This window comes from Xylocopa sonorina, chromosome 10, assembly GCF_050948175.1.
Source record: "Xylocopa sonorina isolate GNS202 chromosome 10, iyXylSono1_principal, whole genome shotgun sequence".
NCBI lineage: Eukaryota > Metazoa > Arthropoda > Insecta > Hymenoptera > Apidae > Xylocopa > Xylocopa sonorina.
Genome location: NC_135202.1, coordinates 10770897 through 10797362, shown reverse-complemented (window position 1 = coordinate 10797362; position 26466 = coordinate 10770897). Strand labels below are relative to the sequence as shown.

Below are 26466 nucleotides of genomic sequence, written 5' to 3'. Positions count from 1 at the left end.
AAGAGCCTTCTGTAGATCAATTGTGTCGTCTCTCCCTGCGCTTAAGGAAATCGAGCGCAATTTAGTCGCATTAGTGTTGCACATTTTCTTTTCTAGAAGAGGCATATATGCAATAAGAAAGAGTTCTTTGCACCACACCATATCCTTAGCCTAACTGCTTACAATAAAAATTGAATGTTCTTTCACAACACTATTCAACGTTTCTCGCGCTTTAGAAAAACTACTGCAATAGATGTATTATCTACACGAAAAAACATAGCAACTACGTGCTGCAGAGTACATCACACCGTTACAATTTTATAGGTAACGCGTAGTTGGTATAGGAACGATAATTGTGCTCGACAGGAGGTAGAGTTGAGCGATTACAGTTGAATAATAGATGAATCGAGAAATACAACGGGTTGCTACGCAGGAAGAAAACGGAGGAAGGTATTTCTGATCGGAGAATGATCGTTGGTCGATCACTTAGAACATCCTACGAGGATGAAGGCGTCATTTAAGAAAGACTTCGCGTACGCGATGACTCCGTTGAAGATCTTATCGTGGCCCGTGGGTACGTGGCCTCTTCAGGTTTACAATATCTTCTCGAATCTACGTACCACTTTTACAATTTTATTTATGGTATGAAACATTGTTCATTGTATTTTACTCAGTTATTCGAACAGTCGCGGATAAAGTGTAATTTATTTGTAGTTATTAATGATGGCGATCGTGCAAACAGAACTGTATCTGGACAGCAGCGATGCTGGAAAGAATCTGGACGCGATGGTAATAACAATTTGCGGTATTCTGGGCGTGTCAAAGGTGATATGCTTTCGCATCTGGCCTGCAGGACTCATCGCGAATTTCACGTCGGCGGTTAAGGATTACAAGGAGTTGGACGACGACGTGAAACGTAGTATTTTACGTCACCACGCTTATATGACCAGAATGGTGTGTGCCTGCGTGATATTTTTTGCATATTTCGCTGCGACTCTTTTCTCAGTCGTACCTATGATAGTCGAAGAGGAAGAAGAAGTAGTTAACGCTACGGAAGTGGACGTTCCAGAATATCCCATCCCTTCAGAATATACTTTAGCGATTATCAACATGCCACACGGCTTGATTTTCCTGATCTTTATCGTGGAACTCTTAATGCTGTTCACCACAGACACTGCAAATCTAGGTAACGTTCTCATAGCGTTGAATACTTTCATGTTTCTGTGAGAGCAATGTTTGTTTGAATTTTAACGTAAATTAGGTAGCGACTTGATGTTCATCGGTATCATATTCCATCTGTGCGGTCAAGTGGAAGTACTGAAGCTGGATTTCAGTAGGTTGATCGGCAAAGATGAAAGAGTAGCCCAACGTTTTAAAGGGCTAGTGAAAAGGCATATTTATTTGTTGCAATTAGCTAATATGCTGAACGAGACGATTAGCTCTATCTTAATCGTACAACTGTTCTCTAGTTGTGTACTTATCTGTATCAGTGGTGAACATTCGAGCATTTTTATTTGCTTTATTAACGCAATACAATTGTGGGCTACATGTTCCATTTAAATACATCGAGTATCTGGTATTGATTGATCACTGTTTCTAGGATTTCAATGTATTCTCGCACTGAGCGTTGGCAACATGGTTCTGGTCGTAAAAGCGTTCATGGTGGTGGGTGCTTTATTGGCACAACTGCTAGTGTACAGCTACGTTGGCGATTATTTAAATCGTCGCATGGAAAGTATCGGTACCACGTTATACTCGTGCAACTGGTACGATTTACCGAGAGCTGTGGCAAAAGACATCGTTTACGTCATTATGAGGGCTCAAGATCCAGTCCAATTGAGCGCTGGGAACTTCTTTATTGTCAATTTGGAGACTTACATGAGCATACTGAAGACTTCGATCTCGTATCTCTCTGTTCTTCGAGTAATGATAAGTACTTGAAGTTTCTGGGCACCTATATTAAAATAAATATATGCAACTCTACAAGGCTACATTACTTTAATAAAGCACTGTAGAGTAATTAATATTATATTTTCTGTCATCCATTAATAGTTATTGGGGACATTCAAAATCGAATTCAACTAGCTTTGATCGAATACTTGAAACTCACCGTATCAGGTTCATGTACTCATTTGGTGCCATGTATGTCCTCTGACGTTGCAACGAAGACTGCATCGCGCTTCGTAATGTCTGAAAAGTTTTATGAACTTCTAACAGTATAATCGCAAGAGCATGCGATCGGAGATATCCTTGTTCCGTGTGGTTGAAAGAAATCGAGTGCAATTTAAGTACTTTAGTTTCTGCGTACACTTTCCTTCCTTGAAAGGGTATCTTTACGTGCTAAGAAAGAGTTCCTCGCATTTGCATTGCACCGCACCTTTAAACTAACAGCTCGCAATAAAACTTGAATGTTCTTCGAAAACACATCTCGATGTTTCCTGTATTTGAAAAGAAAGGTACTATCATGGATCGTACGCATTACCTACCGGAAGAAATATAGCAACAAAGTGTCTGCAAAATACTCCCCACTGTCGCAATTTTATGGGTAGAACGCAATTGACATAGGAACGATAATAGGCTCGACAGAAGGTAGAGTTGAGCGATTACAGTTGAATAATAAATGTATCTAGAAATACAATGCCAGACGGGAAGAAAATGGAGAAAGGTATTCTCTATCGAGGAATGATCGTTGATCGAACTCGTAGAACATCTTACGAGGATGAAGGCGTCATTTAAGAAAGACTTCGCGTACGCGATGACTCCGTTGAAAATCTTATCGTGGCCCGTGGGTACGTGGCCTCTTCAGGTTTACAATGTCTTCTCGAATCTACGTACCATTTTTACAATTTTAATTCTGGTATGAAATATTGTTCATTGTATTTTACTCAGTTATTCGAACGGTCGTAGGTAAAATGTAATTTATTTGTAGTTATTAATGATGGCCATCGTGCAAACGGAACTCTATTTGGACAGCAGCGACGCTGGAAAGAATCTAGACGCGATGTTACTAATAATTTGCGGTACTCTGGCGGTGTCGAAGGTGATGTGCTTTCGCATCTGGCCTGCAGGACTCATCGCGAATTTCACATCGGCGGTTAAAGATTACAAGGTGTTGGACGACAACGTGAAACGTGCCATTTTACGACGCCACGCTTATATGGCCAGAATGGCGTGTGGCTGCGCGATATTTTTCGCATATGTCGCCGCGGCTTTTTTCTCGATCCTACCTGTGGTGGTCGAAAAAGAAGCAGAAGTAGTTAACGTTACAGGAGCGGACATTCCAGAGTATCCTATCCCTTCTGAATATACTTTGGCGATTATTAACGTATCAGACAATTTATTCATCTTGATTTCCATTACGGAGTTTATGATGCTATTAATTACGGGCACTGGGAATTTAGGTAATACTTTTATCGTATCAAACGTTACTAGTTGTTTAATGTACTTTGGTGAAAATTGGATTAGGTAGCGATTCGTTGTTCGTTGGTATCGTTTTTCACCTATGCGGTCAAGTGGAGATCCTGAAGCTGGAGTTCAGTAAATTGTCTAAACGAAACGAGAGAGTGACCGAGCACTTTAAGGGTTTAGTGAAGAGGCATATCCATTTGCTAAAATTAGCCAAGATGCTGAATGAAACCGTCAGCTCTATCTTAGTCGTACAAATATTCTCCAGTTGTGTGCTTATCTGTACCGGTGGTGAACATTCGTGCATTTTTGTTTCATCGATTAAACAAGTCGAATATCTGGTAGTGATTGATCTCTGTTTCTAGGATTTCAATGTATCCTCGCGATGGGTGTTGGTAACACGGTGCTGGTCATAAAAACGTTCATGGTGATGGGCACTTTATTGGTGCAGCTATTAGTGTACAGCTACGTTGGTGATTACTTGAAACGTCGAATGGAAAGTGTCGGTAACACCTTATACTCGTGCAACTGGTACAAATTACCGAGAGGTGTGACAAAGGACATCGTTTACGTCATAATGCGGGCCCACGATCCGGTTCAATTAACTGCTGGACAGTTCTTTGTAGTTAATATGCAGACTTACATGAGTATTCTAAAGACTTCGATCTCGTATCTCTCAGTTTTAAGAGTTATGGTGAACGTTTAAAACTTTTATATACGGATGCAGATATTTCTATATATTTAATAATAATTAGAATCGTAAAGCAGTATATAAAATGGCATTAAATTAAGAAATGTTTAACGTAACGTCGATATTCAAGGGCGATCAGTTTAGCACTTGTCGAAGAAATGGCACCATCAGTTGTTTGTGCTTCGGAATCGTTCTCCATGCTTCATGTACATCTTCCGCAGGTATAGAAAATATACTGTATATGAATGCGATGTGGAAAGAAGCGCAGATATGTTATTTCAAGTGTGCGTACGTATGATCACAGAATATACCTATGCGACACATTGTTGTCTCCTGCGGCGCGGGATCTCTAGAATCGATTCACGAAATTCTTTTAATCAGTCCCCGTTAATTTGATGGTAAGTTGAAATGTATAATCCTTTGTTAAATATTCTGTATCATCGCGCGATATTTTTGAACAACTACAAATACCATTTAACGTGATTGACTCTGGAATTCTCAATTTTTTCACTGAATCGAAAGAGTAAGATATATTATATCTCCCGCTTTAGACGTAAGAGAGAGAAAGATATATACCAAAGATATAAGATAGAGTGAGACAGATGATATCGACCCTACTCTAGAACCCCTGGCGCCATCTCTGTAAAAAGTGCTCAAACTGGTCGCTCAGCAGTATCGACAGTGAAGTAAACTACTTAAAACTACTAACGCCATCTCTCAGAGAAGAGGTGAAACTAGTCGAGCATTAGTTTCAGTGCTTTCTGCAGAGATGGCGCTAGTAGTTTTAAGTAGTTTACTTCGCTGTCGATACTGCTGAGCGACCAGTTTGAGCACTTTTTACAGAGATGGCGCCAGAAGTTCTAGAGTAGGGTCGATATCATCTGTCTCACTCTATCTTATATCTTTGGTATATATCTTTCTCTATCTTACACAGATATAAAGATTTTAATACAAATAATTAAAATATTCATCCGAACAGTATAAATCAATTAAAAATTATAAAATTTTGTTGAAATGTGTTGATTAGATTATCATTCTTCTTCTTTCTATTACAGTTTAATACATGGAAGACCAGGAAGAAAGCTTTGAGGAACCAATGCAAGAATCTGTTTAATCCACCAACACTTCAATATATGCATCTTTACATTTTCTACTATTAATTGCCACAATGTATTTAATTATTATAGTAGATATAAGATGTATTGTATTGTTAGTATAAGCATTATTATCAGACAGATTTCAACTGTAATTTATTGTATATTTCATTAATTTAATTAAATAAATTAAACTTTGGAGAGGTTTAAGACAAGTTTCATCATTTTCCTCTAATATCCTCGACCCAATAGTCCTAAAACTTACCACTTCTTGGAAAATGACGTCACTACCAAAAATTGCCAAAATTCCAGGAATTTACGATGACGTCATTTCCAAGAAGTGGCACGTTCGGATACCTCCTCACTACTTATGTTCTCCTGATACAAAGTCGAAAAATCGGGTTTTCGATCGAAAAATTGGCAAAGTATCAGGAGAACATGATGTCATAGGAGGTATGCTTGCCACTTCTAGGAAAATGACGTCATTTCCAAGAATCGCCAAAATTCCAGGAATTTTCGATGACGTCATTTCCAAGAAGTGGCACTATTCGGATACCTCCTCATATGTTATGTTCTCCTGTTACAAAGTCGGATTTTCAAGATTTTGTTCGAAAAATCGGCAATGTATCAGGAGAACATGACGTCATAGGAGGTATGCTTGCCACTTCCAGGAAAATGACGTCATTTCCAAGAATCGCCAAAATTCCAGGAATTTTCGATGACGTCATTTCCAAGAAGTGGCACTATTCGGATACCTCCTCATATGTTATGTTCTCCTGTTACAAAGTCGGATTTTCAAGATTTTGTTCGAAAAATCGGCAATGTATCAGGAGAACATGACGTCATAGGAGGTATCCGAATAGTGCCACTTCTTGGAAATGACGTCATCGGGAATTCCTGGAATTTCGGCGATTCCTGGAAGTGACGTCATTTTCCTAGAAGTGGCGCGTATACCTCTTCACTACTTATGTTCTCCTGATACATTTCCAATTTTTCGATCGAAGACCCGTTTTTTCGACTTTGTATCAGGAGAACATAAGTAGTGAGGAGGTATCCGAACGTGCCATTTCTTGGAAATGACGTCATCGAGAATTCCAGGAATTTTGGCGATTCTTGCAAGTGACGTCATTTAACAAGACATTGGCAAATTTCGGAATTTTTAGTTGGGACTTTGAAGGAAATTGATGGAAAATGATAAAATCAGTTATATATCTCTTAAAAAGTTAATTTATTTAATCCAATTAACGTAATATACAGTAAATTACAATTAAATTGTGTCTTATAATACTTATACTAATGATACAATACTTATAATACTTATACTAGTGATACAGTACTTATAATACTTATACTAATGATACAATACTTATAATACTTATACTAGTGATACAGTACTTATAATACTTATACTAGTGATACAGTACTTATAATACTTATACTAGTGATACAGTACTTATAATACTTATACTAATGATACAATACTTATAATACTTATACTAGTGATACAGTACTTATAATACTTATACTAATGATACAATACTTATAATACTTATACTAGTGATACAGTACTTATAATACTTATACTAGTGATACAATACTTATAATACTTATACTAATGATACAATACTTGTACTAATGATATAATACTTATAATACTTATACTATCAATACAATATTTCTTAGGTGTCTTCTTTCTTAGTCATTACTCTTGCTCTTTCTTCCTTCTCTTGTTTCCTGTGGTACCTATAACAGAATCAATAAATGATTATTTTATCCGCATAATTAAATTTCAGTATACAGTCAGACAGGATGTATTTAAAACATTATAAAATACGTACGATACGTACAATATTCTTTGTATGACATTTATTTTTAAGTAATTGGATTATACAAACATTTCTATATCAATTGAAGTTTTTTTTGTACAATTATTGTGTGAGAAGTATTAGTGCAACTATTAAGAAACATTGAATTATGTTCGTAGTGCCCGACACGTTACGTCTAGCATCATTTTTTTCTACCACCCGCGGTCAGATGCCTACATGTTCTATGATTAATACTCACTGGTAATGTCTTCTTTGCACGACGTACTTACGATTAAATAATATCGAGGCACTTGGTAAAGAATATTTTATCCGAACGTGTTAATATACGCATACATATCTCCGAATTAAAATAAATAATATAATAAAGACGTTAAAGCAACTACAATTATTCCTCTAACATACACGTCTCTTTTATTCACAGTTACTTCTTAAAATCAATTCGTGCTTTTTGGTACCTTCCTCCTTAACGATTCGCCCCAACGCGGCAACGAAACGAGCAAATTAACATAAATAAATCGGCTGATCGTCCTCGCCCCTAAACTAATCAAATCTACGCGAGTACAACTGCTGAGAAGCTACAGTAAAAAGCAACGGAAGATCGATGAAGAATAGATCGTTGTCAGGTCGGCATGCAATCCTTGCAAGAATTACATTCTCAGGTACACAGTTACGATAACGTCCAAGGTATGTACTCTCTCAACGTTAAGCGTTAATGTAGACCGAGATTTCCTCCTAGGCCCTGCTCCTTCCTCCACTGAGCTAATCGGATAGCGTACCAAGCCTGAAACACCCCAGCAAATCAAAATATCTTATCTGGAATCTTTACCACCTATCTCCTCTTTTAACAGGAGAAAAGAAACAAAGAACCACCTCAACGTCTGCCTCGGAGAGACCTGTCTCGGCTGCCAGCAGCACGACGTCTGCTGTGTGAGGTGCCCTGGGCCATCTGTTGAACTGCTCTTGCAGGACAGCTTCCTGGTCGGTGGTCAGACGAATCACTCGTGCGTCGGGCCCTCTGCTAGGGTACTGTGGAGAGGCCGATCTCATCATTTTGCCTGCGCACAGAAAGCATCCGTTAGTGCGAGCCATCGCGATCGTCTAGAAGCTCTCGCAGCGATCAGATCGGCGACAAAAGACGCGCGAATGAATCAGCGAGACGTCCGGCGCGAATATTCCCTTTTACGGGGAACAAACGCGCTGATACGCACCGTAATGGCGCTACGAGCCTAGAACTCGTTCGTAAATTGACCCTCGCGTTGCGCAACCGGCTCGTCTCGCATTATCACTAGCTCGCATGTTATGTCGCGAAGGCGCGGTAATCGTAACAGTTGTATAATAAATGGTTGGGATTACGTAAACCGGCACGATGTTGTTTTGCGTCTGCCGTGTCCATTGCGCGGCGCTAGATTAAACGGAGAGACCCCTTAACTGGAATTACGCGCCCTAGTCCCGTGTCGGCGCGGAGGAAACGGTTTCGGATAATTGGGCTTCTTCGAACGCTGAACGGGGACTCCGCGTCTTTTGGCGTGATTTAACAGCTGTGAAATTTACAGCCTCGAAACGAGAATAGCATGACATTGACCCGGGCTGGGGGCCTCCACGGTTTTGGATACATTTCAAGACCTGAATATGCGGTTACGGGAATAACAGAACTCGGCTCGCGTTGGTCACTTGTTGTCCAACTTCGTTGGAACGTTTCACGGCGCTTTTCTCTCGAAAATACCGCTAGCAGTTTTTAAACAGTTAATTTACATTCTACTGTTTCCTAATATACTTATAAATGACATGTATAATCGGTCCTTACTTTTGCTTCCTCTTATCTTGTCTCTTCTTACTTAACGTTCGATTATGGGTCACCATTTAGCTAAGCGTTGACGTGTAACACTTACCAGTATCGATTTGAATGCGTTACTTAATTCGAGCACGTACTCGACAGCAATATTAATTAATCCGTCAGCAATGATACAGCGATACGTCAAAGCGACATTGGTTATTTCCACTGGTACGTGACATGCATCAAAAAGTGACTCCTCTACATCGAACCTTAAGTAGTAGTATCTGTCTGACCAGAGCGTCTGGTCTCCTCCCGATCTACCACCGCGTTAAGGACCATGTGGCAGTAGTTTGGTGTCTGACTAGAGCGTCTGAACAGTAGCGATTTGCAACCGTGCTTACAAAGTAGACGTCGCCGCGAATATATCAAGAGCGAGAGAAAGAGTATTTAAAAGAACTGTATAGAGTCCTCTTTTGTTATCGTGACCACTTACTAGGCTCGCTGAATCTCACTCTCCGCGTGGATTTCCTCGGCGCGTCGAATTCATCGTCGGAACGAACGCCGCGTCGCTCGCACAAGTAACACTTCCTCTCGTAGAAGTACGAGAGCGCACTTTGTCTACTCATTTTCGCGATCGTCGCCCCAGTTAATCGAACGGTGTGTGTGCGCGGTCCACGCGCGACTGATTCCTGCCTGGTTTCGCCGCGATCGCTATTGCGCGGGTAATAATATAAAAATGTAAATCGATGCATGCACGTGGGAGAGGAATCAGCCTTGATGGGACGCAGCTTAACGAGAGCACTGATCAAGCACCTTGCCAAACTGGTTAATTATATTAGCCTGCTTCCGGTCCTGAATCACTGGCCGATTAAACCGTAAACTATTTGGCTACTCTCCTGTCTCGTGTAACTGATAAGACTACTGGCTTCTATCTTTGAACAACGCGCAAGAGAAAATTTATTTTCAACGCGCTGGGAATTCTCCATAAATCAATTTGCATCTGAAGCTACGTATAGAGACCGCGCAAGCTTCCACGAAAGTAGAAAGGCTAGATAAAAATCAGTTTCTGGCCTGCAAGAGTTGTCCAACATCCACTGTACAGACTTTCTCCTCGACATCGAGCGAGTGTCGTTTTGTTCAGCGAACAAAACGATACGAGGCGCGATCCGTGCTCGTCGATAAGCCTACGGGAGGGGCCAGTTCCGCGTTTAGCGTTAATCGCGGACTGACATTTCTGTAACGCGGTGGTTTGTTGTTCGACGCCGGCGTGGGCGGCGAGTAGACGCCGCGCGCCGCCTCGAGCGCCTTGCGCGTTCACGGAGCAGCGCGGAATGTTAAACTTGACCTACAGATCGGATCGTATGCCAGGCAAGTGGGCGAGGGACGGGGCGATCGAGGACGGCGGTCGATGGAAAACTCGCTCTCAAAATCAGAAACGCTCGTCCCTCGGGCGGTAACGCGATCGCCCGGCAGCCGCGCTTGCGGTTTCCCCGTGGACGTGCCCGCGTATCGGGATCGCTTCACGCGTGAACGTGTCGACGAAAATAAGAGCCGGTCCATTCGTTTCGCGATCGTTTATTTCACCGCTGCTCGTTCGAGAAAGCGTGAAATGATAATCGACGGCGACAGGATCGACGGAGCTTGATTAGAGATCGCTGTACAAAGGACTGTCCTCGATGTCCGCGTATAATTCACGCAACTTTCCAGGCGTGCAGTAGACGGGCAGATCCTCTTCGAAGAACTGCAGGAAGTCCAAAAGATTCTCCTCGATCTCCTGCTGATACACGGAGCCGGCGAACCTCGATTGGATACATCGAAGATCCTCTTCTCGCATCTGAAGATAGTTGCTCGTTATGTTCAATAGAGAATGGTGTTGGCTGTTTCGAAACACTCACTGCGAGCCAGTTAGTTTTAATCAGAGCGCGTATGCAGTCCTCGACTAAGGATTGACCAGGAATCGCCTGTCGCGAGGAAAGTTTTCTAACAAACTGTACCGATAACGAATAATTCATCGTTTCTCACCGTTTTTGACAAAAGCGTGGCTCTGGTCTCTACGCGAAGACACTCGAATTTGTCGTAGAAGAGCGCCATGGCCCACGGCTCCCGGAAGTACGCGTAGAAGTCTGAGATCAGTGACTCCTATCGTGAAATGAAATCATTCGTCGTATCTTCTACTTGACGAGGTGGCAAAACCTTAGACTTACGTGGAAACGTCTCTTTAATCCGTTCAACAGAGTTTCGTGTTTCCCATACAAGGCTATCATATGGCGTACTTCAAAATCCTGAAATACCAGGTTAATTCACGTCCAATCTCCACCTTTACGATCACTAATCTCTCTCATAACGTGGTTACCTTTTTGTTAAAACATGTTACTGCTTCAACCGTGTCGAATCGGTTTAATCGTATGCGGAAGTAGCCGAGCTCGGATGTACACGTGCCTGTTACGAGCACCTCGCCCTAGACATGGTTACGTTCACGCAAAATTCACGTATTTAAAGCATACGTTGACGTAATCGTGAACACTCACGTAAACGTCGTGGCGAGTGGCCATTAGCATAGCTTTCCCAGGCTTGCACGTGTGAACGTAACGATAGCCACCGGGCAAAGTGCAGGCGACGATATTGGGTAATCGAAACACAGGTATCGCTAAGAATGTTTTGCCTTTGTACGGTTCGAACGGTGTTTGGACGCCTCGATGATGGCTGTCGATGATCGATCGAAGGACCTTAGCGAGCTAAAAATACTCGCTAGAATTTAGACAGTTCCCCGAGGAAGACTCGCAGCTTTTGAAAGTACTGCTGTACTAACTCTCTCGCCGACTTCCACGCTGTAGAAGTACACGTGCTGCCAGGAATCGGCGTACAACTTCCTGCAGTACTTGGTCATAGTTCCAGCGGCGAAGATCGATGGATCGTTGGTCCTCATGTCCGGATCTATGACCAGACGACCGTCGAATACTAGCCCAGCCTTGCAGATCGCTGAAAGGATTGATTAAATTGTGGAATCAAGGTCGACAGTTATCGAGGCTAATTATTATCGACGTTCACCCAAGAATACGTTCATGTTAATGGTCTTCTCGAGGAAAATGACGAGGGCATCGCAATCCATCGTTCTAGTTTCTCCCTTTAATCGAATTACGATCGATTCTATCATTTTCCCTTTTGGTGAATCCATCAGGTACCATTCGATCAACTGCCAGCCCACTAGTATCTCGATATCGTTCCTTCTGATTGAATTCATTACTTCCACGTACAGCTTAAACAGACGGAGACTCGTTCTAAGAACGAGTTAAGGAGATGGAGTTTAATTTGTATGCTCTCTTATAGGTACTTCGCAGTCGTTGTAGAAGGCAGTATCATGAGTGGCACAGGGTTCCAATGGCGGCTGAATCAGGGTGATCCAAGAGCCCTTCGCTCCAAACTCGAGCAACCCTTGAAGGGCGCAGTAGCAGTCGACGTTGTGTCCATAAAAAATAATTTTTCTCTCACGCTCCAAATTCTGCGTGAGTACTTGTATCTTTTCCAAGCACGTGGCAGCTTCTGTATCGTCGTTAATCGTAATGCAATTCCAAGGCGTCTCATGTTCCAAATATTCTCTGCTCGAGGAAGGAATCATTACCACGGTCTAATCTATCCCTACGACGTTCAATTTCCACCTTTACCCTTTCTTTTGCGCTTCCAGTTCCTTCTGGAACCGTGGCCTCTGATATTGCAGACCGCAGGTCAGAATTAAATAGTCGTACTCGACGTTTCCTTGATGCATCACAGACACGTACTTCTTCTTTCTATTCATTACACAAAGACATCATTTGTCTTCTCAATTTCTACTGCATAGTCGTGTGCCTCTTACCTCTGGATCGCTACCACAGTTCCGTATACAATATTGATCCAAGTACGTGCAGCGACTAGCCGACGATACTTCCGACAGTAGCGCCCTTTAAACGGCACCAAACGAGTGCTGGCGTCATTGGTGTCAGAGTCGAAAGGCAAACCATTCGGTGATATTAAGGTGAGGTTCGTGAATCGCTTGAAACTTTGGCTGAATTCAAGAAGAAGTTGATTATCGATGATTTCCATGGTCTTCTTTTATCTTTGAAGATTTACCCCAATGCAAGATGTTCCAGAAAGGCCACACCGCAGTCGGAGGCGCCCACCACGACTATCTTCGATTCAATAATCGAACTGGGTATCATTGCCAGACGTGGCGTCGTCATGAACAGTGAAAATGGCTCGGTTTCTTCTTCAGGTTCATCCGTTTCGACGAAGCCAGAATACTTGTACTCGATTCTGTAACGAGGATTCACTGGGACCATACGGTTCAAGCAGATCGTCAGAGGATGCGTACGAGTCTAAAAAGTACGGACGATTAACGGTACTCTACCAACGCTGAGAAGTATCGCAGAATTTTACCAGAGCACTAAATGCGTTCTCCCTTAGTCGATAGTAAAGAACAATCATGCCAGTGAGTCGCATAATCTCGCAGAAAAAGTGGTGCAGGTGAACGGAGAAAATTGGCATCAAGACAAAGTGCAGGATCCTGCCATAAGCGTCTTCAGGTATGTTCCGCGCCGCGATGTGATCTTCCACGTGATATCGTCGCCTGATGTATGTAACTTCCTTTTCAGCACTGATGCAATTCACGTTACATTACACAGGACGTTCTCAGAACATTGTCGAAAGACTTTACCAAAGTATTACCAAAGAATCGCTACACCGACTATCACGTTATTCCATTGGCAAACGTAGCAGTAGAGATCCGATCGTTCTTTCCTCACTGTCGCGTCGAAGTCTGCCAAAATCAGTTCCGCCTTTGGGATCCTCTGCAAAAGCTCTTGCACGCCTTCACGGTCGGAGAGTACAGCCTCTCGTAGTTGCACTTGGACCAGCAACGCGGCTCGATGCGTCACGTACAAAGTCATTGGGTAATCCTTGTTGCATCTCAATGGCACACGCTGAATAAATGAGACTGAATGTGTAAAACAAGAGGGAGTATCGCTAAAGGGTTGAAGTTTCTATAATCTTCGAATACCACGAAATGTTCGAGGAGAGGCAAAGATGGATGCGAGAAGGGGAGAAGTATAGCGCAATAATCCAAGTTCTGGTAACACTCGAACGCGGCTTCGACGAAGTTCCTGCCCCAGCGTTGCTTTATATGCTCCTGAGTGGCGAAAATCTCCAAGACGAACGCGTTCCTTTCGCCATAATAAACTGGCTGCGATGGAAGCTCGATACCCAGTGGTAACGTCTCGGTGTTTTCAACCTGCCCAATAATGATTGTGCCCAACTCACGTGGAACATCGAACGATTCTATGAACGCACTGGTCATTAGCTTAGATTGATGGTAGACGTCAGAGAGATTGGTTATGATCGAACTGAGGAAAGTAAGTTGTGGCTGCTCCTCGTTGACTGCTTCCACTTTCGACGACGCGTAATCGGTCGACATCGTGTTGGTGGTGATTTCTGGTGCTTCCTCTCTTTCCATACTTTCTTCCGAAGAAACTTTCAGTGAGAATCTGATGGTAGATGATTTTTAAAATTACTAAAGATACTTTCAGAGGAGATGAACTGTCATCCAACCCTTCCGTCGTTTCCACTCGAAGCTTCCTCGAAAAGATATTGAAGAATGTCTCGCTGTCCGGCATCATAGATTCCGGTGGAAATCGATCGTCCTTGTGCGGTTTTCTGAGGCCATTATAAGGACCCAATTCAAAATTCTCGTTCAGCGTTTTCACGTCCACGGTACTGTTCAAACACATCACTCCTGTGGCCACGCCATCGTCGTCTTCAGAGACGATCAGCTGTCGACAACCATCAGGATGACGAATCATCTCGCTGAGATAAAACTCTCCGTAGTATTCCTTCAGGAGTGTAGATTCTGCGTCGATGATCGGTATCACGTCGTCGTTATCCTCCTCTCTATCGTGCAAAAGAGATATTCTCTCAGAGTCCAACTCAGTAAAAGTAATGATTGTAAAGTACAAAAGTATTCTGATTGGAAAGTCACACGGCTCGTCGAATCCTGAGTCTAGGGTGTTTCAAATGACGTTCGGTCATGTAGAGGGACTGCACGGAGTATCTGTCAGTCGTACATCTCGGCGGCACCCTGATCATCTGCTGCTCGAACACGTCCGCTGGAAAATTACACCAGTGACCGAGATTGGAACCGTGGTAGAGTGACCGATCCTGGAATTATTCACCTAGGATTATCCCAGGAGGCACCACGAGGATCACGTGCAGCAGGTAGGATGCCACGTCGAAGAATCCAGTAAGGAGGTCCTCGAAGAAACGTCCCGTGTATCGTTTGTCCCAGAGGAGGATGTGCGCGAACATCGCGTTGCTCTCCGTCACGTTTTCGACTCTTCTTTCAAACGGAATTCTCGTGAATTTTCGAAACGGTAAAAATGGTAGTAACCATGACGAACACTTGCGGATATTGCCAATCAATTGTATCAGTTTTGAGATAACAGAGATAGGTGTGCCCGTAACGTAAACTCTCGTAGGTGCTACGCAACGTTTACCTATACAATGTCCGAAGCCAGTGCGGCCATTCCTCAGGAATCACCGACGGTACGTTCGGATAATTGCAAAGGCACAGTCCAGATACGACCTCGCGTTTCTCGTTGCACTGCACCATTGACAGACAGCTGGCCTCGCTGCAAACCCAACAACGTTCCCCGTCAGTTCGCTTTAAAGCTATCTTTCGTAGAACTCGAGTCCAACTGGTTTTATCTGCGATACTAGACACGTCCAAGGTCCACGTCGCCGAAGATCTCGTACGTCTCCGGACGTATCAGTCGTTCCAGGTCCGGTAGATCGCTATGCTCCATTCGTCTGACGCCTAACACCTCTGAAACTGGGTCCAGGCTCCTCTTCCCGAGGAAATACGCCTCCACATCGCCCAGCCAAATGTTCATCATCTTCAATGATCGTAGCGATAGTTCTCGCAAGGACGCACCGAAGTCTGTCGCAATCAGTCGTTTAATCAGCGATCGTCGAACGTTTTAAAACTACTTTCACGACTGGAACGGGGAGCGTTAATGCAAATTCGATTAGGAACAGGCTCGGACTCTCTCAAGTTAACCGCCCACGGTGTGTCACTGGTGGATTGCCAATAGGCACGTATACGTAAATATACAATGATATTTTCTATACTTTCTTGCGATATAAGTGAAGAAAGCGAGGACAGATTTTGTTACACTTCTGTCGAGAGGAAGAACAGAAAGAGTGGGCTAATCGAGGAGTGGCCGTGGGAAAAGCGGGGCTGTTATGCACCCAACGTACGCGTGACCGACTTTGGCACCCGCAAAAAGGTAATAACGAAGCCTCTTCGACCGATTTAAACGGAGGGGCGAAGTAATCGCTCACCAGCCCCGTTTCCTCTCGTTATGCTTCGTTCACAGCGTTCACGGGCCGAACGAGGAATCGCGATTTACCCGGAAGCGTCGACGGGTGCCAGAAAGAACGGCCGGGCGATCGCTTGTCACCGCTTCGTTTCTCTTTTTCCCGCGGGCAGCCGCAACACGCATCGCGGAAGCTATTTGCACGGTGCTTGGTGCGTGCGACACGGTTGGCACGTGCACCAGACGCGGTCGTTCTACCGCTCGCACAGTGGCCGTCGCCACGCCAGACGTAGCTAATCGAACTCAGGAAATGTGTTCAATCGCTTCGAAATTGATCGCTTCTAATAATATTTCCCTTCACTATGCAAATTCCGAGCCAACGAGTCGGTTCACGGGCTCCGATGTGACTCGAACGGGTAATCTAACGGTGAAAACTACTGGTGCTCCAAAACCAGGCCGTGCATGATCGATAATACTGACCAACCCAGTTTCTAATAATATTATGAACACTTCTCGATATTGAAGAGCACCGTTCGGCACCGCACGGGCGCCATTCAAGCCTGAAATCGATTGGTTTTTACCACGTAGGTCGTTTTCCGCGTCTCTGCTTAAATTTAAATGCCTGCGGCCTGTCGAACCGAGTGTGCGCTCGAAGCAATTGAAGGTAAATTGAAGGTAATTAACAGAAACTCGAGCGGATGAAATTGGAGACGAAAAGCGCACGCGGACGCACGCTAAAACTCTCTTTGATAGATACGCAACGTTTGATATCGGAGGCAGTAGCTACGTAGCTTGATCAGAGGTCAAATGGCGCGCTGATTATCACGTATCATCAGATATTCGATCAATCCATTCGTATGGCACACTATTTTTTCGGAGTCTAACTATAACACGCTTTACACAAAAACATGGCGAGAATCGTGACAATGTGAACTGGCTCTATCTACTGTTATACAGAGTCTCTTTTCATTAAACGATGTTTCCATTAGTATCGGGCGCAAGTTTAACGTTAACAGCAATGCAGCGCATCACGAAGACCCATAAAGGCCTGTCTGAACCTCCGAGGAAGGGTTTAAGAAATCTCTTCCTTGGCAAGCTTCTAATTAGCTCAACAGAGATCCGCCGGCTGATTACAGACCGTGCGATGATCGCGTCGCGGAAGGAGATTTTATTAATAACTGCAAGAAAACGCGGAAGAGCGCCCAACGAGGGCTCCTCTTGGCTCTCTCCTCGACTTTGATGTGTCCATCAGCTGGCAGCTTCCTGCTCGCGCGAAGATCCGCGTCGAAGAAATCCGAAGGGGTCGGTTAGATCGTCGAGGTGTCGCGTTTAGTCCCATTCAGTGGTACGTAACGCGCGACACGGCCCATTGAACCAGCGACGGTTCGTTTTAACGGGTTACGTCAGACATTGAAAACACGCCGTACGAATTTCCGACTTGCGAAACCTTGCGGCTCCGTTTTGTTCCGTTACTTTTACTTTTACCCGGGGTTCCCACAATCGTTCCAATGCCCCTGGCTGCCCGGTGGCTTGGAACGTGACGCGGGTTAAAATGTATATTCCCTATTTCGCGGACGAAACGGGGATATCGAAGCGTTAACGCCTCGCTGGTGTGAGAAACGAGGCTGTTCTCGCGCCACGAAAAAATGTAGCGCGGAAAACGTAAGCGGACTCGCCCGTATAAATAGATTATCCTCGAACGAGTTTCAGAGAAATGCTTTTCACACGAATCTTCGTTCAGCGTTATTATTACACGTACTTTCGCGAGGTACATTGGTAACTCTATTAAAAGCTCTATTGCCATTTAATGGCCATACTCTATATTTTTATCGATCGTTAGAATTTCAGCGCAAACGAGATATTCTAACCGAGGGTTTAATTTGTTAGTACTTGCGGGGACTTTATCGATCGACGAGATGCGATTATTGATAGACGATACAATGAATTATTGGCTTCGGGATCCCCAGCATCGATCACCATAGAACGATCCTACGACGAAGAGAGACGCGACTGGATTCTTCGATTTCTCTACGATGATATTATTGTAATAAGCGCAAGTGGTTTGCGCTCGATTTTCTGACCTCCTTTGTCTCGTTTCAGCGATACGTCGCAGAACGTACCGTCATTGCGTCATTAATCGTTTTATCTATGCCCAGGTATCATAAGTTAATTAACACAGTCGCGGAGCCCAGCCCGAAACGTGCGTACGTGACTCGATATAAACAAATTTCATTAGCAAATATCGTTACACATTATTACATCTTCCGTAGCTAGCAACGCAGCGTTCGGATTTACAGCGATCAAAGACATAATGTCCCTCGCCACGACGTGACCCGCGTAGAAAAAAAAAGCACCTCCGCTCGACTAGTCGCTACAATAGAACGAGCCAGTTAACTCTCTGTCGCTCTCTGCTCGACATGCACGATATACAAAACGTTTTGTCGGTCGTGTGCAAATGTTCTGCCAACTTCTGAATTCCGGCTGTACGAAATTGTTCTTTGAGCTTCTTACCTGTTGCTCTTCTATATATACGTGTTATGCGGTCGATCTCTCGTTTGTTGTCGAGGAGGGATGTATATATATATATCGGGAAACGAATCGCACCCTCGCTCAGCGGCGTTACGCGCTAGACTGAGATCGAGCAGTGGACTTTCGGAGATCAAGCAGCGGTCTGCAATTGCAACGAGCGCTGAAGAGGGGAGTCGTCGGCTGCGAAAGTGTACGTGCCCACCAGCAGCTCCGGTCGTTATCGAAAATTGGAAGTAAACAAAAATTCCCCTCGATTTAACATCCTGCTTTCTCTTCTGGCGGCCTTCATCTCGCATTTAATGTCTATTGGACGAATACGTTCTTTTTATCTTCCATTGTCAATGTTAGCGGCGATAATGACGCGAAAGTAATCTCTATCTTCATGTTTAACGTTGGTGCGTTTAGTCAGTGATTAAGTCGAGCTGGGAGACGGAAATGTTGGCGGATCTAAAATTGGACGTGTAATTGGTAGCTACGTGTGATAACGTGCCCTTCACCCAGTTGCACGTGGGATAGCCTCCATGGCAGAGCGAGATCCTAAGTTGATGCATTAAGCTGTGACATTGATTGATGCAATGTTCTGTTAACGGTGTGCTTATGATCATCGAAATTTGATGGACCCCAGCTTGTGTACTTTAATTCCTTCGAAACGAAATCATCCTGATTAAAAAAGAAGAAACATGACGAACATCAATATAAATAAAAATGTAAAATTATGCATAGTAGTAGCGAGTTTTTCATACTTGTCTGGAAACTGGATGGTGTTTTAATGGAAGGAGAACAGGATTCAGTCGAAAGCGATCCGAGGGCCGCAACAGGCTTAATATCAAGGAGCATCTGGAAAGTATATGATACAGTTTTGGACCGCGAGAAAAATAATGATTTAAAAATATAACATTTATTGGAGATGATTAGATCTTACAAACGAAACTTTATACGGTCGTTATTAAATTGTGTAATAAGTAAATGATGCTTTGTTGCAATAAATTAGATCTTATAATTTTTCGCCATCGTCTAACTATCACAGAGGCTTGTGGATTCGAATCGAGATAGAGAAAGTGATCCAACTTGAAAGAAAGAGAACTTCTTGCATCCTTGACGAGGTGAACGTCCCCGTTCGAAGTAGTAAAATGCGCGTACACGAAATAGAAAATCGGCTACGTCAGCGGTGGCGAACCTTTTTACGCGCGCGTGTCAAATATTACAATTACTTTTTTGTCCAACTTCTAGCGTGTCGGTTAGTACACTCTCCGCTTTCCGCCGGTATGAAAGGCTTGCCACCGTTAGCCTACGACGCAATTACATAGAAATTTGGTACCAGACCGTTAGTTTCTAGGACTAATACAGTTACTATATTAATATAAAGTCCTGTTTGCTTTCCTCTATCGATTTCGAAAGAAGCTAAGAATGATTAAATCCTGTTACACCGGGCGACACACACCTGGTGCCTCGTATATTCGTTACACATCAACAATGATTTCATCATCTCCGTTTTATCACCAAGTAGATCTCTATTACAAAAAGATTTTGTACGAGATCATAAACAATAGATCACACCGTCTACTACTATCTTTCTGATGTAATCTTTCCAGATACTTAAAGTAAAGTATTCCGCGCTTCGATAAAAATAGATAGCAATTTCGCTGATTGTGTTTAAGGACGTTTATTCTAATGAACAAACGACACGAGCTTTTCGCTTTTAATTTTAATTAACAGGCGCGGTGTACGCAATCGTAGAGTAGTAGAATGCTACATTAAAAATGGAAGAGTAAGCACTGACGCATGCACGGAAGCTTGAACGGTAAAAAGCAAGTCGAGTACTCGCGAGCGATCTTGATTCTAAGAACTGGAAACTTTTGATGTCATAAGAAATTATTTTGTAAGGTAAACATGAAAACGGTAACGGAGTGACACACGCTGATTGACAACGTTGTCTCATAGCCGCGATTAGAGTACATTGTGTATCGGTGTACTAGAATTTGAATGACTTGCACGAGAAACAAAACCTTTTCCGAGGCTAGATTTTTTGGAGATCAATGCCTTATATGATTTTAAATGTTTTTTTTTCTGTTTTTTCAGATTTATAACAGTTCGTCTGTATGATATACACACATATCACAATCGATGGAATTATGCGTCTTTTCACCTGTCCTCGTTCATTCGTTGGAAGATGTTGTCCTCAGCATGTAGCTGCGTTCCTTGTTCAGTGGCGAGAACTTCGTTGTTCCTATTGTTATGGTTCTTCTCGACTTTGTACAACACGTCGTGGCACAACGGACAACGATCTTGCACGTACAGCCATTTTCTTAAACAGACGCTATGGAAGTAATGATTACAGCGTGTAATCTTCGCGCTTTGCATCTCTTGATAGCAAATAGCGCAGACGTCATCCAGCATACGAAGTTGCTCCGTTTTCGCTTCGGGAAGGGAATTAATCTTGTTCACGGCTGACCGTCGCTTCATGAACACGCTCCATCCAGCTTTCGCCTCGCACCATATGTTGAAGTAGGCGTGTATGCACATCATGATGGCGCGGATCGTTCCGCCAGACTCGAAGACTAGAATCCAGAAGCCGTTGAAGAACAAAAAGATGCCGAACGCGAACTCAATGGTGTTGCCAAACGATCGTATTATGTACACGCAATCGTCCAGCTGTTCCCAAAATACGCGACGATAGGCGTCTATCAGAAAGAGGGAGTAGATCGCGAGTGAGACCAACACTTTTACTATCAGCTCGATACTAAACACGGATACGGCCAGTAACCACGTGCTGACGGTATAATGGGACCATAGGTATACCAATAATGATACGGGGAAGAGAATTAAGAACGCGCAGACCGCCAAGGCGCGAAGGTGTCTATGGAAGGCGGGATTGTGAGAGGCGCTGAGAGACATCAATAGGGGGTTCACGATATTGTGGACGAAATGTAGTACTGCTGTGAACAGTAAGCAAAAATTTCGGCACAGCCTGACCAAACGTTTCTCCCTGTCCAAACTGGTCAGTCCGGTTTGAAGGGCCAGCATGTAGAACAGAATCGCGGACACGGTACCGATACTCGTGTCATCGCCGTCCTCCGTTAGCAGCACCCATTGAAAGAGACAACCGATGTAATGGCAAATGGACGAGATTATACTGGTTAATCCCAGTACCGCCGTCAAGGTCTCGCAGCTGTTCACCAACAGAGTTCTGAGCATCACGTAATAGGTGAACGTCTCCTCAACGTGATGATTTTCAAGGATCTGAAACACTTGTCCTCCCACACGCAACATCCAGAACGTGCGTAACACGCATGGTACGTTCAATCGTATCCATTCGGTTTCAGCGAGCGCGGACAGCCCGTAGTTGCTTATGAAGTTGTGAGCGTGCTGGTAGCCCAGATAAATCGTCTTTAGCATGGTCATACCGTTGTACCAAATGACGAACTTGCATACAGCCAATGGAAGAAGTGCCGCAAACACTGGCGCGTGATAGAGGACTTGCGCCTGAAAAGATTATGTATATTCAATTGGCGTGCACTCCAGTACCATTAGGGTATATATGTACATCTACTTATTTAGATGTAAATCAACGCTATGTATACCGAGCTGCCTGGAAAGTTGACGAGCTGCCTGAAAAAAGTCTGTAAAGAGGAGCACACTTTCCAGGTACTCTAACGGCGTTGCGAAAATTTAAAAAATGTAAAGGTTCAGTTATTCTATACACGTGCAGATACCAAGATCTATCGTAATATAGCTCTTTTTAACATGCGATGGTATCAAATCTAAGCGAATATATATTCGATTAAACTTACCGGAACTGGACAGATGCCCAAAATCGACGGTGCCATGAAACTTAATACGAGGAGTTTTTGAAGAATTGGGTGTTTTGGGGCGAGATGTAGGTAACAAAAAATACTAGCTAGTAAGCATTGTAGTACATAATTCTGAATTACCAACAACCCAGGTCCATCGTTTAAGATGTATTTTAAATTAAGGTTTAGTATATCGTCAAGTATACTAGTTGTGGATTTGTGTAAATCCATATATGTAATAATAGCTCTCATTGTACTAAAATTCGACCAATAGGATATAAATATTGCTCCTACTGGTATCAAATATAGATACACAACTATTAAGTGTTTTGTCCATAACATAAATGTACATATTGCAGCGATACATCCTGAAAAGTAAATATTTCTCCATCAACAACTCATTTTTGTTCCATTATTTTATTTCAATTTTAAAATTATGCCAAAGAACAAAATATAAATGCTCTTTGATTCTGTATAAATGATTTCAGGAATATTTTATTGCTTATATAGCATGAAGCTTGCTCCTCTTTGTAGATACAGTGACCCTTAGAATTAAACCCCACTATTCTGAATAATAAATGGCCATTCCGTTACTGCTAACAGTCTGTGTTGTTTCTTCTACTTTGTCTACCATGCATCTCAATACAATAAAATATGTAACATTTAACGAATCTCTAATCTAGGTAACACGTAACAAGTCAAATTTTAATGTACAATCTATCACTTTTGCAAGTATTTATAGAGAACTGGATTACAATAATCAATAATTAAACATATACAAACTATTTATAATGTAAACATCTTACCTAAACAGCAACATAGAAATTTCAGTAAAATTATAAAATGCATCTTATAGACAAGATATTCAAAATTGAACGGCTCCGACATTGAACTAGGTGTCATCGTGTTCACAGTGTTGTCCGTCACTTTGGATAATTTATAACTATGTTCAGTGATGTCCAACACGACATTATCACTGGACAGTCCAAGTCCGATTCTAAGTAGTTCATCTATGATGAACAATGGTGGTACCCTGATTATGATGTCCGCAAAATTGAGAAATCTCTCACGCATAGTTGTATCCATTGTTTTTTGAGTTTGTCCTCTTGTAACACAAATCTTAAAGATGATACTTTGTTGTTTTATGGAGAGCAAACACAGGCCTTCCCAATATGACACAGTTTAATTTTGTTAGTATAGTACCTAAAGCCAAAAATGTTCAATTTATAATAATTCCACTAGAGTACATGATTAATATGTTTCGTCGTGCATTTAGGAAACAACTACTGCTAAGTTACCTTCGAAATTAGAAAGTGTATGGTTATCATATTCTTAAATCACTGGTTAACGAATAAGTAGGACAATTCTTGTAATCGAAAATCGAGATTCGCCGATTACAGTTTGATCATAATTAGCGAAAGTATACAAGAATGGAATGATCAATGTGATTAAAGTACGACGAAAATTTTAAACGTTTTTTTTGGGATTAACAAATTTGATCCTGTCGAACTTGATTCCGTTCGAATCGAGCGTAAAACGTTCGTCCAACGATTATAAATGTAGCTTATGGATTATTATTCACATCGATTGTTGATTACGATGCGAACTGAATCGTTTTACGAGCATTATCGAAAACACTTCACCATCGTACAAAAATATTACAACAGGTAGGGCACGTACAATTTGTCAATCTTGAATCTTCTGTCAGACGTGTTTTCTTCCTATTCGCCGAGGATTCTATTCTACTCTGAAACGTTTCTTACCTGCGCACGATAGTTACGGAAACGCGCGAACGCGACAGCGACGGGACACGGACTAAGCTACGTTTTTTGAATACGCGTAATTTTCCTCGACGTAAAACGCTATCGCGTATATCTTGGAGGTTACGATGGTACATGCACAAAGAATTTGAACGATTTGATCAGATGGCGCTACATTACTTTAATCCTACAGCAATATTAAGTATACGCGCGGTTTTTTGCATATACCCTACCTATTCCATATAATCAGGTAATAACACAACAACTCTACATTGTTACACGAATCTGCCGTCAGTTCGAGTTACGTAATTAAGAATCCAGTATCTTATCACTGTTACAGTAACAATAAACGACGGGTTGTTCGGAAATCAATTTAAAAATGATAAAAAAAAGAAATGTTTCTTAGAAAGTGATAATCTCATATGCACTGTTACATACGATACTGTATCATTCATCAAAATATATTATGGAATAAACAACGCGTGCAGATTACTCTACGCTCATTCAAAAGTCTGTCAACTGAATTATATTGTGCTGCATACAAACAACTGTGCATGCAGTACAAACAAAAAAAATAGATATATATACATATCTATAATTGTAGATTTAATATCGATAATTTTATTATGCAAATTCATAATTTTATTAGTTAATAGTATCATGTACTCTTTATCGTTCGCTCGCAAAAGTAAAAGGCGTTGACTGTAACGATGTTACAATGACGTGGTGAAAGAAAGGGAGGAATGAGGAGATGAAAATAAAATTTCAATCGATCCTGGAAGCATTCGATCTCAGTCGAAACTGTTTAGTGGAAACGCATTTCCGTCGACATCGAATATGTTTCTTTCAGGCACGTACAGTTCTTCGCGTGTAAAGGCATCATTAATAAATTCAAATCTAAATTACGCGATTAAAAGATTATGTGAAAATATACATAGCTTCAAAAAAACGAATGAAATGATCGATGAGTAAAATTCGCGCGTTTTCATTCCTGTCTTTTTTTCCACGTACATGCCTGATATATACGATGTTTTAAATGCGTATTTCATTTAATCCCGAAACAAGATAATAAATAAACGATTATATATCATTGGCCTCCCAGTGTCTCTTTACAGACATGCAACAGACGTGCAGAATACAGAATATTCATACTGCCATTCGTTCATAACTATATAGCTACCATATAACTTATCTATATCTCCGGGTAAATCGTTCGTTTCTTTTTCTGATTTATAGTCGAATCTTAATGCGCTTAGATACGCTACCGTAATGCTACATTATAATACAAGTGTCTTTTTTTTTCATTTTGCGATTTCTTTTATAAATCCGCGTCTCTCCTCCCGAATCCCTTTTGTTCTGACAGTTTCATTAATCATTTATGATAAACTTCATCGACCATGTTTGCGCTCTCAGCGATTTAACACGATTATTTATCGTTACTGTTTCTTTTCTTGCATACAATCGCTTTCATGAGTTTTCTTTTATTGCCACTCGCTCTTGGTAACGCTGGCATTTTTTGAGGCACATTATGCGGTACAATATAAACTCGACGATGTCAAAGATGTTTGAATACCGTTGATACAAGACAATCAAACATCTTCGAGACCATTTCGAGTAATCCCTTGGGAAGCAATTACGATTGGGTTAAATGGTAAAGTTAAAAGCAGGAGTGAAAATTATCGTTCCTCGATTGCTGATAGATTTCGATAGTTTTGCTCATTATTCCCATTTATGCTTTACATCATTCTTCTCGCTATCTAGTCGCGTGCCTTACGCTTTCCCTCAGTCACATCCGTTCACCGCGTTTCTTTATACAATTTCAAAGCATAATTTCCCGTTAAACTCTGCACCGTGTAAGCAGACGTAGGTAATTTTGAATCCGACGAGATAAAAACAAACTCGGTGCTGCGAAAGTTGATAAGGTACAATGTAAAATAGACAAGTAAAAATAACAGTATCTCGTTACGCGTAACGCACACTATGGCACGATTCTCCTTAACTCGACAATGTCGATACCATAATCTAATCGTTCTTTCTACCTAATTGCGTGTACTAGCGAGAAGAAATGAATCAGTGGATAATAAACTGAGAAAAATGATTCGCACGATGATCGACGTTACGACGTTGAAACCTCTATGCAAATGAGTTTCCGTGTCCACGCACCTCTCGCTATTGCAGCTCCGTTCCCATTGTACCTCACGCAAGACAGGTAAAAAGACTCTTTACGTACTTCCACTATAAAAACGCTAAGTATGGACTAATAATACGTGGTATACC

The 26466-nt window shown here is 42.2% G+C and overlaps 4 protein-coding genes across 4 annotated transcripts in view; 1 reads left to right on the top strand and 3 right to left on the bottom strand.

Moving 5' to 3' along the window:
* Positions 1-90: 90 nt before the first annotated feature.
* LOC143428243 (uncharacterized) lies at positions 91-4090 on the top strand. The gene is made up of 8 exons (XM_076902967.1): positions 91-621; positions 694-1165; positions 1241-1471; positions 1580-1917; positions 2666-2836; positions 2909-3380; positions 3445-3675; positions 3750-4090. Exons 1-8 carry the CDS (start codon positions 484-486, stop codon positions 4088-4090), a joined length of 2394 nt encoding a protein of 797 aa, XP_076759082.1. The 5' UTR covers positions 91-483.
* A 2930-nt stretch (positions 4091-7020) lies between these two features.
* The window catches only part of LOC143428512 (homeodomain-only protein), a 123659-nt gene continuing 104213 nt past the window's right edge, over positions 7021-26466 (bottom strand). Inside the window, exons 2-4 of the mRNA XM_076903445.1 lie at positions 18621-18635; positions 7866-8050; positions 7021-7776 (exon numbers count right to left, since the gene is read on the bottom strand). Coding sequence (XP_076759560.1) covers positions 7705-7776; positions 7866-8045 — 252 coding nt within the window. The 5' untranslated portion in view covers positions 8046-8050; positions 18621-18635 and the 3' untranslated portion in view covers positions 7021-7704. The remainder of the gene's footprint in view (positions 7777-7865; positions 8051-18620; positions 18636-26466) is intronic.
* On the bottom strand, positions 9824-15887 carry LOC143428649 (cilia- and flagella-associated protein 61). Its single transcript, XM_076903694.1, has 20 exons — positions 15508-15887; positions 15288-15422; positions 14967-15127; positions 14774-14900; positions 14347-14685; positions 13799-14282; positions 13468-13721; positions 13180-13396; positions 12874-13118; positions 12620-12808; positions 12432-12554; positions 12101-12365; positions 11818-12025; positions 11579-11748; positions 11280-11504; positions 11123-11227; positions 10974-11051; positions 10792-10908; positions 10665-10730; positions 9824-10603 (listed from the first exon to the last, which is right to left on the bottom strand). Exons 1-20 carry the CDS (start codon positions 15684-15686, stop codon positions 10415-10417), a joined length of 3876 nt encoding a protein of 1291 aa, XP_076759809.1. The 5' UTR covers positions 15687-15887; the 3' UTR covers positions 9824-10414.
* Positions 19521-23830, bottom strand: Trc8 (TRC8 ring finger protein). The gene is made up of 4 exons (XM_076903427.1): positions 23728-23830; positions 23236-23632; positions 22430-22797; positions 19521-22121 (listed from the first exon to the last, which is right to left on the bottom strand). The coding sequence occupies exons 2-4, from the start codon at positions 23513-23515 to the stop codon at positions 20781-20783; spliced, it is 1989 nt and encodes a 662-aa protein (XP_076759542.1). The 5' UTR covers positions 23516-23632; positions 23728-23830; the 3' UTR covers positions 19521-20780.